We start from the raw sequence: 18,459 nt of genomic DNA, 5'->3' as shown, positions 1-18,459 counted from the left end.
TCCGTGGATAATGGCGAGGGTGCGGAGTACGGGGAATCGAAATGCAATCCAAGTTGCGCCCCGAGTGACACCCGATTTGCGTCCCGACCGCCATTCGATTTGAGCCCTGAGTTGCACCTTGATTATTCCCTAAATAAAACTGCAACTCGCGGCTCAAATCGAATTTCGCTTGATTCTCGCTTGATGGTGGTGTGCGCACGGATGGACGGCGATGGACATTGGGAGGTCTTAAGGTAGTCCGCACCGTTACAGGCGAGGAAGTTAGCCGTTTGACTCTCGGGTTACAAACTCACGGTCGTAGCCCAATGGGTAAGACGACTGACACTAACTCTGTGTGGTCCACCAGACACAGGCTTGCCGGTGCCTGTGTGATTTTTTTTGCGATTGCAAATGCTATGCGCACGGACGCGGACGGACATTGTGCGGTCCTAAGGCGCTCCGCACCTGAAAAGTAACGACCCTCTTGAACAAATGGTTTTGACGTTTCGCTAGGAGACAGACCCAAACGTTACACGTTTCTTCGAGTGTCCTTGTTATGTAGAGGAGAGGGTTTTTGGCTTCCTCTCTGCACGGCCGACAGCGACGACGTCACGCACGACAACAACCGACGCACCTGTAACACGTTCGTCGCTGAAAAGAACGCGGCGCGTACTACGCAGGGCCGGCGACGACTCACCTGTAGCTGCTGGACTAGCCTGGAGAGCGGCTCCACTCCGTGCTTTTGGCACGACGCCCGGTACGCCTCGAGCAAGTCCTCCGACTTGGACGGCAGCGCTGCGGGGATGAAAACACGCGGGTGTGAAACAAGGGGCAGCTGCTTGGCTGAGCACCGCACAAACGGTGTTTGCTTCGCTGCTCTAGTGCACCACTGGGGCTACAACGAACACCTACTGGCGCGGGGCTATTGAATAAATCAAACTACCAGGGTGGCTCGCACGGTCCAGAGTTCGCAAGACACCGCCAACAATTAGTATAGAGGTTTGGACATACGTAGCACTTCCCGCTATGCGATTTTCTTCCAACTTACAGCCACGATCAAAAGTTTACGGACCAGGTAAGTGGCAATTTTAGGTCATTTCTCTTCCTATAGCAGCCTGACAAACTGTCGAATGCGTGCAAGATGTCGTACAAGTACTGAACTAATGAACTAATGAAAACTACCGCACATAGTACTCTGGGCTGCCTTGCGGCAGATAAATAACTCAAAATTGCTGCTTTCTTGGTCCGTAAACTTCTGCTCTTGGGTGTACAAATGAAGAGAGAGAGAGAGAGAGAGAGAGAGAGAGAGAGAGAGAGAGAGAGAGAGAGAGAGAGAGACTTCATTTCAAAAGTCTGGTTAAGTGCATTGGGTGACCGGCACCTCGTTCCGCAATACTCTTCTGAGTCTGGAAGTCCGAGCTGCCTAGCCAGAGCTCGACTGAGGGGATTGTGAAACAGGGATTTCCCCCGCGTCAGTTTCGACACCAACTTCGAACATTCCCGCCACAAACCATTGTTCCAAAACGCACACCCGTAGAACAGTGTTTATCCAAAAATTATTATAGTGAGTGAATTACCGAGGCTGCCTATTGATACAGCGGATTTACGCAAAACTGGGCTCCACAGAGGGTCCAAACAGTGTACTATCGGCGTGAAATGAAACGCGAACACGAAAATATAAACCAGAACGTGCAAAATTTGAAAAATACTGCTCGTAGAGTTCATATAATGGCACGCGCTTGGTATATTTGGAAATTCACATTTCCCAACTTTTGTAACTAAGCCACGCTTCATTAATATGGCTTGCATAAAAAGAAATTGCGCTATTTGTGTGTTCAGGTGTATATTTTCGTGTTCGCGTTTCATTTGACCAGCAAATACCTCAGGCTATTCGAAAGTTATGCGCCATAGTCAATGCGCCTCCTGCGCGTTAAAACACCGCGTTGAGTTATAAACGCATTAACTGGTTATCTAACACTAATCCTTTTATCATTTTCGACGATTTATCCGGCACGTGTATTTCTTTTTTTAGCTTTCAATTTTGCCACGACTCACATCGATCCACGTCTCAACTGCTTCATGAATATTTAGAACGCTGCCAAAGCAACGCATTTGTGAGCCCACCGGGGCTGACTTGGAGAAATAAAAGTGGCAAAAACTGGGCCTCTCCGATCCCAGCGAGACGCCTCGGGGAAAAGAGCAGAAACCCATCCAGCCAGACAGACCCTCGGGAAAAGAAATCTCCATTTCAATTTTTCTGTTCTTTCGAACCTCGCGTAAAGCTTGACAGCGAATCCTCCGTCACGCCATTCTAAAGTAGCGGCTAAAGCGGCCCGCGGCCGCTTCGAATATGCAAAGTGGGATACCGTGCGGAATTGTGGGAGAAACAAAAGAGCGTATGTGCGTTGGGGAGATAGCGACAACCGCTCCCTCAAGTCAGGCGTCGCTGTTTTGCCGATCGGTACACGGGGCACCGGAAAGCGGCACAAATCAGCTCTGTACATTTCTCGACGTCTCTCATTCATTTCACCTATATGTAGCTCTATCATACGTCTATACCTTTATTACACGTCTCGTATTACCTCTTACGGCTTATACGTCTTATCACCGTACATTTCGCTTTACAGCTGGCCACGGTATGAGAAAAAACAGTCGCTTTCTCTATCTCCTTTCCTCTCTCTAACACACACGCACAGAGAGAGAGAGAGAGAGAGAGAGAGAGAGAGAGAGAGAGAGAGAGAGAGAGAGAGAGAGAGAGAGAGAGAGGCTGTTTTCACTTTGGCCCTCTTTCCCTTAGACGACGTCGGGCAGAGCGCGAACTCTGCCGTACAAGGCACGTTAGAGAACTTGCTTTCGTGGCTGCGTCATCCAGTTATTTGTTTTCCCTTTCCTCCTGGAGCGACAAACCCCGAAAATAACAAGGACTGACATCTTCTTCGCGGTCCTTAACGAAGCTACTTCGTCCTTTAGCTCTCAAGGGAAAATCCACATCCTAAGAGGATGGGTGGAGCTTTCTGCTAGAGAGGGGTAAGGAAAAATCACAGCAGCGTTGAGACCACCGGCAGATTGGCCGTTCGTTTCGAGTCACCCGCTACTTTCCTCGTGCACTTAAAAAAAAACGCATCAATCATGAAATAGAATCCGCACAAAAATAATTAGAGGAAATAACTAGGCACTTATTATGCGCTGTGAACGCGAATGCAACAATTTTCGATTTAATGCCGTTGAGTGACCAAACGAGTTTTCCAGTGCCAGTAGTTTTTTTTTGTGGTTTTTCGAATAGACTGGTGCAAGGAGTATAAAGTGAGGCTGTAACACCACTCCCTCCGTAAGTAGCCTTGCGTCATTGTGCAACACCCAATGTGGCAAAGCCAGCTTACACAGACCAAGCTTACGCCGATCTTCTTAAAGTCGGTTTCACCTTTAAACACAAATGCGCCGTTTGAAAGACAATTTTCAGGGGCAGTGTAAGCATTCTTACATCGCGAATTATTTTAGGGGGGGGGGGGGGGGGGGGGGATAGTGGTCGTAGGTGTCCAAATTCATCTGCGGTTATCTTCGCTTCTTTTCTAGTAATAGATCTGACATTTTGGAGGTTATCTTTACTAATAAATGCCTAACCGTGTGCATAATTTCATACAGAAATCTTTATTAGTTTTTTTTGAAATAAAAATCTACAGTTTTGAGCTTTTTTTCTCCGGTTAAGGAACATTTTCAGAAATGTTTTTACATACACAGGTCTGAAACACACTTCATATGTGCTAAATGGCCAAGGCTTCCTTCTGAAGCAAAAGAATAATGGTGGCACTAACGGCTCATTCCTAAAATATATTTACATACCACAAACTCAGATTTCAGTCATGTTCAACAGAAAAAAAGTGTGAATAAAAAAACAAATTTTGGTGAGAACATATTCATTATGTTTCAGAATGTGCATATACCATTGCTACGTAACTCACAAAAAACTGTTTCAGAAACGTAAATAGTTGAAGAGAAAATGTTCCCTTTCTAAGTGCAAATGGTGTTTCGAGTAATCCCGCTTTAAAGTTTTTGTTTCATTTTTTTTTCAAACTGTCGCTTCTTGCGTGGATTCTGAGAAAAAAAGCGAGGCAATACTAGTAGCACAGGGCACTTCAGTCATAAAAACGCTCTCTAATCTGCCGAAAAAGAAACCAATTATTCGCGGGAAAACGGAAAAATAGACGATCTGATTGACATAAAGAAATCGCAATGCATAGGCAATGCAGTTTCAACTAACGCAGCGCCTTCGTGGCATGTACCGAACTACAGAAAAATTCGAGTAGCTACGGGCCATATTTGTAAGTTATTATAAAAATAAACGTTATTCCGCATTTTGAAAGGAAAATTAAGGATCTAAATACCACTGTGCGTCACACAAAACTTGCAGTGACACCGCAGAGCCACATGGGGGCGCCTTTGGTGCTATTTATAAATGACTTGGCGTGCGCATTTGAGTGTGCCACTTCGTGAGGACGTTCTTAAAGTATGTTAGCATATTCTGCCGCTATAATAAAAAAATCCAGTTTTGTCAGTTTTACCAGTGTTTTTTTCGGCTACACCGTGTTTGCGTCTCTTTCCTCGCTTTATAGTTTCACTGTCTATTGCTGCGAAGTATTCAAACAAGAAAATCTGTAACCCCGGCGCCGCTTTCCCAGAATCACTTCTGCGTGGCTGGGATGACCCTATTCTGTTCACGTGCCGGCACGTTCGCTTCCCCCGAGGCAACAGCTTCACTCAACAGCTTCGCTGTTGAGCGCATAGTTTGTGTATGGTGACCACAGTTTAAAAAATTGGCCGCGTATCTGCTCCTTTCGTTGCAAATGTCGACAAAAGACGATAGTCTTTATCGACTTTTGCCAAGTAAATGCCTCCCTTCGCTTTACCGCTCACCTCTCATGTTGTTCCTCTTGCGTCGCGCTCCTCCCAAGGTAAAGACGCCAAATGTTTGCTTAAATCATTTTAAATTTACCGCGTTCCACTGCTCCAAACCGATTGTCTCGATGCCAACACTGCCGTACGGCCAAGACGCGCGTGAATTGAGGCGCCCTACTTCAACGTTTATAGAACCGCCTTTCCCTACTCCACGTGCGTTGCAAACAGAACGTGGAACCTATCTAGTGGAACCTTTCGTAACTGTTGCCGGTTGATTCCTTAAAATGACGCTAGAAGCTATAGTGGCGCGGGCGACAGCAGGCGACGGCGGAGAGAATTTTTTTTTCTGCAGTTGATGAAGTACTTAATTTCGCAAAAATCAAGCATTTATGACTTTTTGTAAAGGAACACTGCAAACTTCTGTATTAATTTGTTGTCTCATATTTGCGTAATGTCTTGTTCTTCTTCAACAATGTTGACAAGTATGAACATTACACCGGACATAGACGGGTAGATTTAGCTGTGACTATATAAGACTATTGCGCAGGCATTGTTTTACTTTGGCCGGGTGGCTGAATCGAGTCACAGACAGACAGACGGACACACAGACAGACAGACATAGTCAGAACAAAATTTCTGGGTTTAAGTAGCCCAATAAAGACTATCGTCTTAAAAAAAAAACCTAGAAAATTCCGAGCGCTCGTGCACGCGTGCCTCGAGCGCACGTTCGTCAGGCCGAGCATACCCACTTGTGGAGATTGGCCAACGTTGACCACAAAAACGCTCCAGCGTTCGCCGTATCGTGGAAACACTTGCTCGGAGAAAGACACGTCATAGCGTACGCCCCTCGTCCGTTCGTCCTCATGTCATCGTGCGCATGCGCTCTGTACCGTACACTTGAATGTCGAAGCTGCAATAGGTGACCACTGATCCTCATGGCCCGGCCGCGGGTAGTTCACACGGCCGAGGGAGAAGAGGCCGCTCTTGCTTCGAGAGGCTGGGCGCGCAAAGCATCCGTACAGAGACGACAACTCGCGCTTGCAAAGTGGCGTACGAAAACGTGGGCCAAACGACGAGCTCACTCCGGCCTTGCTCAGCATAAGGTCATTGAAACGCTACGCCGCCGACGTCAACCACGACACCACAACGACACTAAAACTCAACTTTGTGTCCGCCAATGCTCACCTACACCAGCTTCGCCTTTCAAGTCTTGCGCGCAAGTTAAACTCCCCTGAATTTTAACTTTTGCGCTATGAAAATATATCGGATCGCGCGCGTTTTGCATAATCTTCGCAGCGGCGACAATTTTCTTGACCTCTGAATGACTACGAAACATACGACGGTTCTTCCCAGAATGGCCTTACGTACCCCATACGCGGTTATATGACTGTTTCGGCCGCGAGTGCGTTTGTGTGCGCTCTCCGCGATGCTTTGAGTTCATATCGGTCTATCATGTGTGTGGGCATTTCATAACGCTTGCTCTCCAATTGGCGTCGCAATTAGGCAGCCAGCCAAGCGGCCGACCTCGCCAGCTCATTAAACAGTCTCCCTCCCCCTCCCTCTCCCTCCCTTTGCTGTCGCAAGACTGGGACGACGCTTGATTAAAACCGTGATGTGATGAAAATCCCGCGCAGTTCAACTCGAATTTCTACTGTTTTGAGTGCGCCCCTTTTCTTGCCGTATATAGGCGCTCGATATAGTGAATACTTGAACAAAGGTTTGCTCAGATGAAAAATATTCTATCATACGGTGACTCCAACGTAACGCGATTATTCAGCGGTTGGCGATGCCGTCTAATGCGGCTACAGCAACTGATGCATCCATGAACGGAGCGGACACTTTTTTATACAGTGTTTGGAGCTCGTAGAAAGATCCCAACTGGCAATACCTCTCCCCGCCCTCCCTCTTTCTTCACTGTCGTCAAATGGAATGAAAACAAAACACGTCAGCAGAGATCGAGTTTAAGGAATGATTAAGTTTAAGCAGGTTAGACCACGCAGTCAAGGGGCAGGGCGAGTTCATCAAGCACCCATATACAAGCAGGAGTAGTTGCTTCATCTGCTTCATAGTGCCTGCTTCATAGTTGCACCCTGACATCTGTTTTGGCACTGTATGTATGTATGTATGTATGTATACTAGTGTTGTTTGTGGTCGAGATGGACCGTGCCGTTATCCTTGTTTTCGCAACACAGTGTAGTGTTGTTCTTCTGACCGAGCTGTTTGCCATGAATTGGGGCGCAGGCCCTGTCAAGCCTTCATAGGGTTTTTGCCTGTGCTCCAAACATCGTTGAGATGTTGAATAGATCAAATTGAATTGAATTGAATTGAATTGAATCTTGATGACACGGCAACAGTTGTCGCTATCACCTGTGGCCAGTCCTGTGTGAAACATCTTTCCGTGGCCCTATGGGAAGCCTAGAGTTGAAGGAATTGGGAAGGACACATGAACCTCCTCCCAAAACCGCCTCCCAGGCAATTTGGCGGAGTTCTCACTCGCACTACTCCGGAACACTGCGAAAGATCCGTCTTCAGCCCAAATTCCACCCTTTCGCCGACCGCTATACCCCGTGTCTCCGCGGCCAGTTAATTTTTAATTGTTTTTTTTTACGTTATCATCTACCGTTACTAACCCACAATAATCCCCGGAGCTGACTTGGGTGTTGGAGACCGATCATTAAAAACACCCGTTTCACACCGGGAACGACGTTATATAAACAGACCAAATCTTCTTGTTACATCAGAGATCCCTCTTACGGTATTTCTGCCGCGGCTCGTTACCCAAAAACCGGATAAGGTCGAGGCTTCTGTTTCGTTTAAGCGGCGATTCCGTGAAAGCGATTTGCGTTGAACGGGCTTTTACGGCACGTGCTGAAGTGCCATTCAACGAGAAAAGGCGATTACGACAAAGCGAGGAACGATCGCTACAGTGTGTCGCACCCGAACTCGGCGGAACGCAATAGTAACACGAGCCAGCTACAGTCGTTACGTAACGTTGCTGCACTCCTGAAGCGCAAGAGAACGCGCCTATAAAATGAGGCCCTGCGTGTCGGTACGTGTATAGACGACAACAAGTCACAGCGGCATGCCGGGCCACGCAGAATTCCGAAATCGCATACATTAAAATCGGTCGGGCGATAAAAATATTACGACGAAGAAATTCAGTTCCCCGCGTTAGTTCATTTGCGCGTACACACTCGTGAACGCAAAGTTTTGCGCAACAGAGAAGGCACAGTACTTATGGCAAAAGTTAGTAATTTCCGGTTTAATTTGAAAAATCGACCGATATGACTACGCTGGTGTCCGCTGACGTACGATCAGTAGAAATTTACAGGCGGTTCCTTTGGTGTGAAGTTTATTTACTATCGTGGAAGGGCAGGATTTTTTTTTTTTGGGGGGGGGGGGGGGGTATAAATAGTTAATAGCTACTGTTATCGAGTCTCCAACGAATGTCATTCAAGCTTGAAGCAACAGGGTCAAGCGCGCAATGTTTGATACGAACGACCCACAGGAAGGACTATCTTAACGAGCACTGATGATTATGATGATGACAACTTGAATTTACGTTCGCAGGTCTGAGGGTAGGCCACGGGTAATTCGTTCGGCACAAGAGCAGGTGGTTATGCGGGCACGCGCTCGTCTTGCAGACCCCGAAGTTCGCCCGGCGGTAGTGGAAGTCAACATGCAACGAACGCCCCAGTTGGTGTTGTACATTGCGTGTTTACCAACAAGCTTCGCGTTTACCATCAAGCTTAGCCGCGTCTTTGGCGCGGCGCGCCACCGCTCCGGCGCGCTGAAGACGATGACTACGAATCTGTCCAGCCATCCCTTCACAATCCACTTGTGGAGATGGCCACCGGATTAACTGACGAAGAAGTGGAGGTCTACCGGGGCGAGGACGCGCTACAAGAGGATTTGCCCTACGCGGTTGTGCCGCCGGAAGACGACGATGAAATAGATGACGACGACTACCACTCCATAAGACACTAGCTGTACATACTTTAACGGTCTCTGCTTTACAGTGCAGTGCAAAACGGCTTTGCACTGCTCACTCTTTCTTGGGATCCGCTGGCAGTGTGAGGAGACGCTAAGTCGACCCCCAGCTCTGCTGTTTCTCGAGCCTTGAACCACTAGTGCAAGTTGAGCCTGTTTTTCGTTAAACAAAGAACAGGCAAGCGTGGCCGCCGGACACTGCCGCGTTAATGTATTGCCCCTATAGGTGTCCGCGCACATGTTTCACGCGTATTGGAAAAAGCGCTGGACGACCGATAACTACAGCATTGTCCGACCCTTTGTTATCGCGTGATTCAAAGCGGCAGTAGTTCCTTATCGGTAAGCTTTGTTTTCTAATCCTAAAATTAAGCCGGGGAGTGCTGCCGTTTTATCTAACACTATAAGGACCGCGGGTTCAATCATTAGACAGGAGTGGGGTAGAATTGACACTGAAATGCCGTATCAGTACGAGAATGCATATTTATTTTGGACTTGACGTCATCGCTACCTATGCCGTCTAGTTTAAACCAAACATGCTTAAGGTTATGTCAGTACTCTCACAACTCAACGCATTGCTGTCTCAGGAAGGTAATTCCGATGGACTGACACGGGAAAGCACTGCCCTTCGGAACCCCTGCCTCCACCAGGAACGACGACAACGGCATTAATAAGATTAGAGGCATGCTTTGTGTTCTGATCGTTTTGAGAATGCAATCTTCGTACTGCTCAACGATTACTTCGCAAGGACGCGTAAGCTAGCGTACACAATGTTACGACATACAAGGAACTTGGAAGAACCTATCGAACGGAGCCGGGCAACACAAAGGGCGAACCCGGCGCAATACCGGCGTAGTACCGACGAAAAGATTACGGTCACGCACTCGTTCGTATCGTCCCCATTGTTGAAAGTCGCCGCCACAACAGTGCGCGGTCGAACGGCCAGACAATCGGCAAAACAAAGCGCGGACCGCAGAGCAAACGAACGAACCGTGAAGATGTCCCCACCCTCTCTTTCCATTATCCTCCTCTTCCTCCTCCTCCTCCTCCCGTTGCCTACAACGCCACGCATCTGTCCCCATAGAGTTTCGGTCCCATTACGAGCCCAGGACGGCGTCACGCACGAACCGATTTCATAGGCTGTCCCCCGACGCGTGACGACAGATGGACAGGCTGCGGCACCTGGAACGAGAGTACAAGGCCCGGAAGTAGACCGCCGTTCGGTCACGGAGCAACAGGCTGCGTGTGCGGCCCGTAGTACAGCGTATTAGCGTAGGGTTTTATGCTGTCCTAGAGTACGAAATTAATTCATTGCGTACACGTCTCGTCGTTCCTGGAAAGCAGGCGCTGGGCGGACGTCGTCTATGGCGCTCCTCTTTACGCGCTCGTCATTGAATTGCTACGTCACAACTTTGTCCGGTTTCGGCCGCTAAAAAGGCATGCACCCCTACTTCTAACGACAACGACGGTGACGGTTGAACGCGAAGCTTTGAGGCCGGGGATTCCTCTGTTGTCGTCTGGGTTCCGACTTTGACTCGCCGGCGGTTTCGACTTTAGTTCGACTACAGACGCCATAGAAAGCTTCGCTTTAAAAACCGAAACCTAAAGCAGGCTTCACCTGTGAAACAGTACATTTGAGGCATAGTACGCTTTACAGGCGGAAGTTGCCTTTCCTGCAGTGGGTTTTGAGGTGGACTACAGGCGCCACCAGTAATTAAGACACATAAAGCTTCGCTTTAAAATAGAGAATTCGGGGCCAACCTTTTTTGCGTGACGAGTCGCACAGGCCTCGTTGAGGGGTGGGACTCTGTTCGCCTGACCGCGAATGAAGAGGCCAGCGGCGCAGAACTGACGGAAACGAGGTGGACATAAGCGCCGGACCGTGAAGCCGCGGTTCGACGAGATGTACCGTTGCAACTCGCATTCGTGTGCACCTCCGTTAAGCTTGCAGTTCGGAGATAAAAGAAGAGGGACCAATCGCTTGCGCTCGACGTGGCTTTCATCCGCAAGCTGCGCTAAAAAGCGAACGAAGGCGCCACACCAAATACGTGCAGTACAGGCATTGTCAACATTTTCAAGGTCACGCCTATAGTGCACAGGCCGCAAAATTTCAATGTACAACCTCACATTTCGAGCGAGGCTGAAACGCTTTATGCCAAAAGCTAGAGAAAACACCCTTTTTTTTTCTTACTGTAATAAAATGATTTGCCACAGCTAAAGGTTAAGCTTATTTTGTGAATTATTTGCGGTCCAGAAGGCTTAGGTTCGGCCCAGAAAATTTTCACAAGGACTATACTTCTAGAACAGGCAAAGTCCGTTCGTTCAGGTTACAAGACGGCTCCAGGACAGCGAAATTCGGCCCGGGTGGGGGGGGGAGGGGGGGGGGAGATAAGATAAAAGGTCGGAGGAGAAAATAAAAACCGTTCCAGATACCCCCAAGTGGGCATTTTTGAATAAGTAAGCCGCCCTGCTACACACCAAGCCCCTAAAGTTGGCATAGCGAAATGAATGAATGGGAAGGCATATTTTCGGCGGAAGTATGAACACCATGACATTAATATGGGAAGACCGCAGGGCCTTTCCCTTAATTCCTAAGTGGGGTCATTTATGTATACCTATGAAGCACTACACGCCAAATTCATTTGCAGTCGGCTTCCCCACTGTACACACATGCGTTGCTGGGAAGACATTTTCCTACGGTCAATATCAGACGTCAGATATCAACGTTCGATGACCCTCGCACCTTCTATTAAGCCTTTATAAGATCCCATGCATCCGTATACGTAGCGCCTTTTTGAAGTCGGCTGATCACATTCTTCCCGCTCTCTCTTCTGTCAAGGTCCTTTTTTTTCTTCCGGGAGCACTTTTCACAAATTTTAGCAACCAGTCAAGCGTTACACATGCACAGACGCGTTTCGTCGTTTGAATTCACATAGAAATCCTACGCACTGAAAAAAAAAAAAAAGAACAGACAATGTACGCCCTCTAATTCTTGCGGAAGAAGTGTGGAGACGGGTAGGTAATTCCGGAGCAGAAAAAAATAAAATTACACCAGGGCGAGGCAGGAAATACAGCGTCTTCGAACGGCCAAGTTCTTAGCCTGGTTCTCGCGCATACGAAACAACTACGTACACGTGTAGTGATCAGACCGCAGCGGGCGTGGCAATCGCGTAACCAGCGAGCACGCATTCACAAACATACAAGGGCCAGCGCTTGAGGACACGTACACGCAACAGCTGGCTTCGCCTTGAATCGTCGCGCAAACACGTAGCAAAAAGGGGCGTGGACTGCCCGTGGCGGAGAGCAACGCATGTTCTCCCGACGGTTCGCATATAAATGAGCCCTCCCGTATACGCTAGCACGTTCACGCAAAGTTCCCTGCTTCGCAAGGTCCGCGTGTTTTTGCAACGCGGAGGGAATGCCGTGGAGCTTGCGGAAAGCAACGCGTATGCGTGCCTGCACGTTGGCACCACAGCGACGGAAACCAACGTCGTGCGATGCTTGCTACACGAACAACCTCCCCCCGAGGGGCTTTCCGGAACTCATTAGTTCTCGCTCCTGTTTACGCGACGTGGTGGTCAAACGCCTTCGAGACAATACGGAAGCACCCACGCGTGGCGTCATTACGGAAGAATGGAGACTGCAGTCCGTGTTTTCAATTTACAGTGACCACAAATTAGAGAAAATAAATCTTCGTTAGCTACGCGGTTAAATTAGTTAAGATTTTACTACACGAATAAACCGACAAAGTGGCGACGTAGGAGCTCGCTCGTGCTAGCTAGATGGAAGGTGTTGGACAAGGGCAACAAGACTTTCCCAGCGAGCGCCCAGTTACGTAAGAAGGCCTGATTAAGCATTCAAGTCTTTTCATCGCGGGTTTTCTTTCTTGTAGTGTCTTTCCGTCCGTCCGTCCGTCCGTCCGTCCGTCCGTCCGTCCGTCCGTCCGTCCGTCCGTCCGTCTGTCTGTCTGTCTGTCTGTCTGTCTGTCTGTCTGTCTGTCTGTCTGTCCGTCCGTCCGTCCGTCCGTCCGTCCGTCCGTCTGTCTGTCTGTCTGTCTGTCTGTCTGTCTGTCTGTCCGTCCGTCCGTCTGTCTGTCCGTCCGTCTGTCTGTCCGTCCGTCTGTCTGTCCGTCCGTCTGTCTGTCTGTCCGTCTGTCCGTCTGTCTGTCTGTCTGTCTGTCTGTCTGTCTGTCTGTCCGTCTGTCCGTCTGTCCGTCTGTCTGTCCGTCTGTCCGTCTGTCCGTCTGTCTGTCTGTCTGTCTGTCTGTCTGTCTGTCCGTCTGTCCGTCTGTCCGTCTGTCTGTCTGTCTGTCTGTCTGTCTGTCTGTCTGTCTGTCTGTCTGTCTGTCTGTCTGTCTGTCTGTCTGTCTGTCCGTCCGTCCGTCCGTCCGTCCGTCCGTCCGTCCGTCCGTCCGTCCGTCTGTCTGTCTGTCTGTCTGTCTGTCTGTCTGTCTGTCTGTCTGTCTGTCTGTCTGTCTGTCTGTCTGTCTGTCTGTCCGTCCGTCCGTCCGTCCGTCCGTCCGTCTGTCTGTCTGAGTGAGTGAGTGAGTGAGTGAGTGAGTGAGTGAACGAGTGCACCCATGCATGCGTGAAAAGTTGGGTGGGTGGGTGGGGGATGTTTAACGTGCACCTAAATCTCAAACACACAGCCGTTTTCGTTTTTCGCCTCCGTCAGAAAAACGGCCACAGAGGCCGGGATTGAACCCGCGCCCTGGTGCTCCACAGACATCGCCACCGCGGTGGGTCTATCGAAGAGTAACCAGAGCGTTGAAAAAGAAAACGATGTGGCGTACAGTGTTCGGTAAATGTAGATGGAAAATCCCAGCAAAATAATCCCATATGCGTCTGGTAAAACTATTAACGCATCTTTTCTGGATAAGCTTTTACTTAAAAAGCATGCACATGCACGGAGGACAAAACCTCGCGGCAGCTGCACACCTGCGGCACTTCCGTGCAGTAATCGAGTTCCTGCGGGGAAAAAAAAAAAAAAAAAAGAACGGAGAGGAAGAAAGTTTTCCTCGAACCGCAAACGCGCACACGGAACGATCCGAAATGCGCTCTTACAGAAGACGACCAGTGAGCTTATGGTACAGCGCCGGAAATAAACGGCGAGGCAGCGAGGGTTCACCCGTGGCCGGCCATCCATATTCGTTAGCCGCGCCCTTCCGCCGAGGCTTTGCAAAACCGATGCGCCGAACTGTGGAAGCCCCGTGGTGGGATCGATGGGGCGGAACGGCAATGGAACTGGAACCGCGGCGACTTCTGCGGAGCGCTTGCTGAACGAACACCTTCCAGGCAGGAGGACTCGAATTACAGCACACGACGGGGTAACACTGGGCGCTTCTGTCCGTTTTGTGGTCATTATCGTCGTCATTATGATTTCACGTCTACTGCAGGGCGAAATCGTCTACCATAAGAGAGCCTTTCGACCAGTCCATAACCTGCGTCTATACAGCAGGGCGAAAGCGTCTACCATAGATTAGAGAGCCTTTCGACCACTCAATAACCCAAGTCATCCGATTCCATATCCTGAGACATCCAAATCAATATCTAGGGACAACCAAATCCATACCCTAAGTCGTCCCAACCCGCATCTTCAGTCATCCGAATCCATTTCCTGGGCCAACCAAATTGATATCCTCAGATATTCAAGTCCATATCCCGAGTCATCCGAACACATATTGTGATCAACTACACACACGCACACGCACACACACACACACACACACACACACACACACACACACACACACACACACACACACACACACACACACACGCACGCACACACGCACGCACACGCACACACACACACACACACACACGCACGCACGCATGCACACACACACACGCACGCACACACGCACACACACACACACACACACACACACACACACACACACACACACACACACACACACACACACACACACACACAGGACGAAAGAAAGGCACCGCGACGGTTGGTTCGTCCTAATATTCGTCGTTTTTTTATTTCGTCCTTGTGTTATTGCCGCGCTGTGTAGTTGATGATGGATTATAAATTCGCCCAACCCTCCCCTCTGCGAATCCATACCGTGAGTAACATAATTCTATATCCTAGGTCGTCATAATCCATTTTTAAGTCATTAAAATCCACATCCTCAGTCATCCCGATCCGTTCCCCGTCTCAGAATTTTCCCACCTTGTGCCTGCACCGAGTTTTCCCGTCTACCGTGTACGTCTTACCCTATCCCTCTGCAGCTATTCCCCTTCCTCTCCTCTAGTATTGCGCCCGCTGTCGGCACTCCGGATCCCACGCACGAGTGGGTGCAATTTTTCCCTCTCAAGTCGAGCTGCTCCCGATAATCCACGACGTTCCTCTCCCATCACCCTCACCTAGTGCCACCATTGTTTCCATTGTTCCTTCCTCCGGCTTTCCATCATCCTTCTTACTGGACGAGAGTAAATCTTCACGACGGAGGATGCGGCTGAAAAGAGGCCAACTGGAAGTCTCATTTGCGTATGCACGCCGCATTGCGTGTTCCCAAACCACCGCTACTTCACAGGCGTCTCACCACACCCCTGCTTTGATACTTTGTATTTTTGTGTCACAAGTGTACGGAAGTTTTTCGGTTCTCCTTTTGGGAGTCGAACGAAGGGCAGTATGACTTATGGCGGGGCGTAAGACGGCTGCCAAAGGCAGGATAAATTTCCCCGCGCGGAAATTTGTCGTCCCGCGGGGAAGGGTGTCAGCGTGCGCCGGATCGATACGTAACGCTGCAGACGTAAAGGGCGCGGAGCGGGAAAAAGAAAGAAAGAAGGGGGAGGAAGGAAGGACGAAATTAATAAAGATAAAGGAAAGAAACGAATGAAGGAATGAAAGAAGGAAAGGAAGGAAGGAAATAAAGGCAGGAAGAAAGAAAGACAGAAGGACATAAAGAAAGAAAGAAAGAAAGAAAGAAAGAAGAAAGAAATGAGGCCGAACTAAGAAAAGAAGAAGGGGAGGAAGGAAGTGCGAAAGAAAAAAGGAGGGGGATAAATAAAGAATGACGGAGATAAAAATCAAGAAAGAGAAAAAAGAATAAGGAAGGAAATAAAAAAAAATAACCAAATTAAAAAGAAAGCTCGTCCCCTTCAGTCAAAACGACGGTCCCATATAGGAAGCTACAGCTTTGCTCTCGTTTCAACATGACATACGAAGCTCCGACTTTCGAAGCAGCCTGAGGGAACCTCAGCTTAGAAAAAATCATTCAATTTTTATTCATGCCGGTTAAGCGAAGCAAACGGGTAGCAGTCGTGCACAGGCGAACGCCCCGCCGAACTACCGTGAGAAACAACCTGGGGCGCCTTCTCCTTCTCCACATGTTCAAGAATTTACAACATGCGCAGATGCATCCGCCGCGGGTGGCTCAGTGGCTAAGGCGCTGCGCTGCTGAGCCCAAAGACGCGGTTCCACCCCGGGCCACGGTGGACGCTTTTCAGATGGAGGCGAAAAGCGAAAACGCGCTGTGTGTCGACATGTCGGCGAACGTTAAAGGGGTCCTGAAACCCCTTCCGCCGATGCATGGATGTACGTGTAACCAAATAAGACAATGTATTAGCAATCTCCTCCCGCAAGAATTTTGTTAAAGCGATGAGTATTAGCTGAGAAATCGTAAATTAAAAACCGCGCATTATCGTCGCGCCGCGTTTCTTCCTCTTTTCAACTGTTGACAGCGCGCGAGCACTCCCTCCCGTGATGCTGCGCTAGTCAGCGGTGACGTACTTCCGCATTACGCTCCTCCGACTGCCGTCTGCTACGGGCAAGTTTTGTTGACACCATGAATTCCGCACTCCGCTCAAGGATGGACAAGCGAACGAAAAATCTGGCCGCATGTGTGCGGCGGCCTGGCCTTGCCCTTTCGCGGTGTGCGTTGCTGCAATGCCCAGCTGAGCTCTTTAAACACCTTTTAATCGGCGGCGAACTCGCAGCCGCTCGGGGTGGATCGTGCGCTCGGTCCCTTTCATGCACCGCGCACTGTTTATCCAAAAAGCGCCGTATCAGATGTGGCCCCGCTGGTGCCGGGTCTTATTTTGCGGTGGTGGTAATTCCTGCCCGCGCCATGTGAAAAAGACATTTTAATCCTATACAGAACCCGTGCACAAAACGCTTCAATCATGTGACCAGTTCAGCTTGGGGCGACGCGTGGTGGAGAGCGGCAACGTTGGCAAAACATGCTCCGGCGCGGCTCTGAGCTTTCTAGCGCTGGAGCGAGCGCCTTTCTTTGACGATCTCAAACATCGGTTGCCTTGGCAACAAGGCACAAACCGCCCCAGAAGTCAGTTACGGTTGCGTGATCCCGGTTCAGCTCGGGGCCCCACCTCGATACATGTGGGCACTGCAGGCGTACCACTCACTCTCATTAGGAAGTGTGAGATGCGTTTGGCATTACAGGAGGCGATAGTGTGTGTGTTGTGGACGCCTTTGTTTCGCGATGAAATGCGACGTTGTGCTTCTGCGGGTGGATAGTGCTTCCCATGGTCTGGATTATCTTTCTCGAGCGACGTACGACTCAACCCCGCATGGGGTATGTGCAGTGTGCGTGGATAAAAGCCATCTCGGCTTGCGCGTCAGAGTTAAGTGACTTGCTGTTCGTCCCCGCAAACCGCGCGCGAGGTGAGTGCCGAATTTACGACGGGCAGGAGGAGGCAACCCATCGTCTGTCAATCGCGGTTCAGACTTGCAACGCATGTTGTGACGTTGTGTTCGTTCGAAACGCATCTCTGGATTGTTTTGAAGTGGAAAAAAATGTATCCGTCAAACCCGGGCATTCGGCTCCGGGCGTTCTCTGCGATTGCAGGAAAGAAGTGCCACGGGGCTTCAACGCTTTCTTTATGGAACGTACTCCGGTAAGAGAATATCCATGTCGTGTTATGGCCGTGTTGCATTCAATACGAACGGTTAAGCGTTTGTTTACACTTGTTTCGTTTGTCGTAAAATGTTCAAGCACTCCGACACTCCCCTGGCAGATCAGCCGGCGAGCCGACGCTGAGCAGACGACTCATCTCTTTGCCGGAAGTGCGTGAAAAAGCCGCCCAATAGCAGGATGTCTAGCTCATGACGAACATCTGGGAATCGATGATGTAGACATGTGAAGATGGCGGCGTCCAAAAACACGAAGGAAAGGGTGAGAAAAAAGCGACGAACTTTGCAACAAAAGTGAGAGCTTTCCGCTGCGCGTAAAAGAGTAATACTTGGCCCAGATGACCTTGACGACCCAATCTAACGATTGCGCTACTTCATTTAGTGTGCTCAAAATGCCTTTCAGGGCCCCTTTAAATATCCTGAGGTAAAGAGAGTTAATCCGGAGCCCCCCATTACCGCGCGCCAAACGGCCGATGTGCAGCTTTGGCGCGTTAAACAGCTATAATTTTTATCATGAGGTCAGCCTGACGCATCGAACATCCCATGTGGTGTTGTACTGCCGCGTATTCGCATTTGTTGGCGATTACACACACGCAGTTTAATTTGTGCTGCAACGTCGCGAGCGATAGCTAGTTGCAAAGTCGATGCCGTTATCTAAAACCCTCCTAATGAAATAAAAGCAGCAGAGGTGCCCGGTGCACATCGAAGCTTAAG

General features: G+C 49.5%; 1 protein-coding gene across 1 annotated transcript in view; it reads right to left on the bottom strand.

The window, feature by feature from the left end:
- Positions 1–18,459, bottom strand: part of LOC144149635 (uncharacterized) — a 377,896-nt gene that overhangs the window by 148,244 nt on the left and 211,193 nt on the right. Inside the window, exon 2 of the mRNA XM_077681287.1 lies at positions 677–774. Within this exon, the coding sequence (XP_077537413.1) occupies positions 677–774 (98 nt within the window). The remainder of the gene's footprint in view (positions 1–676; positions 775–18,459) is intronic.

This window comes from Haemaphysalis longicornis, unplaced genomic scaffold (genome assembly GCF_048455015.1).
Source record: "Haemaphysalis longicornis isolate Haplotype H1 unplaced genomic scaffold, Haemaphysalis longicornis Haplotype H1 scaffold_8, whole genome shotgun sequence".
NCBI lineage: Eukaryota > Metazoa > Arthropoda > Arachnida > Ixodida > Ixodidae > Haemaphysalis > Haemaphysalis longicornis.
This window is presented reverse-complemented; position numbering and strand designations above follow the sequence as displayed.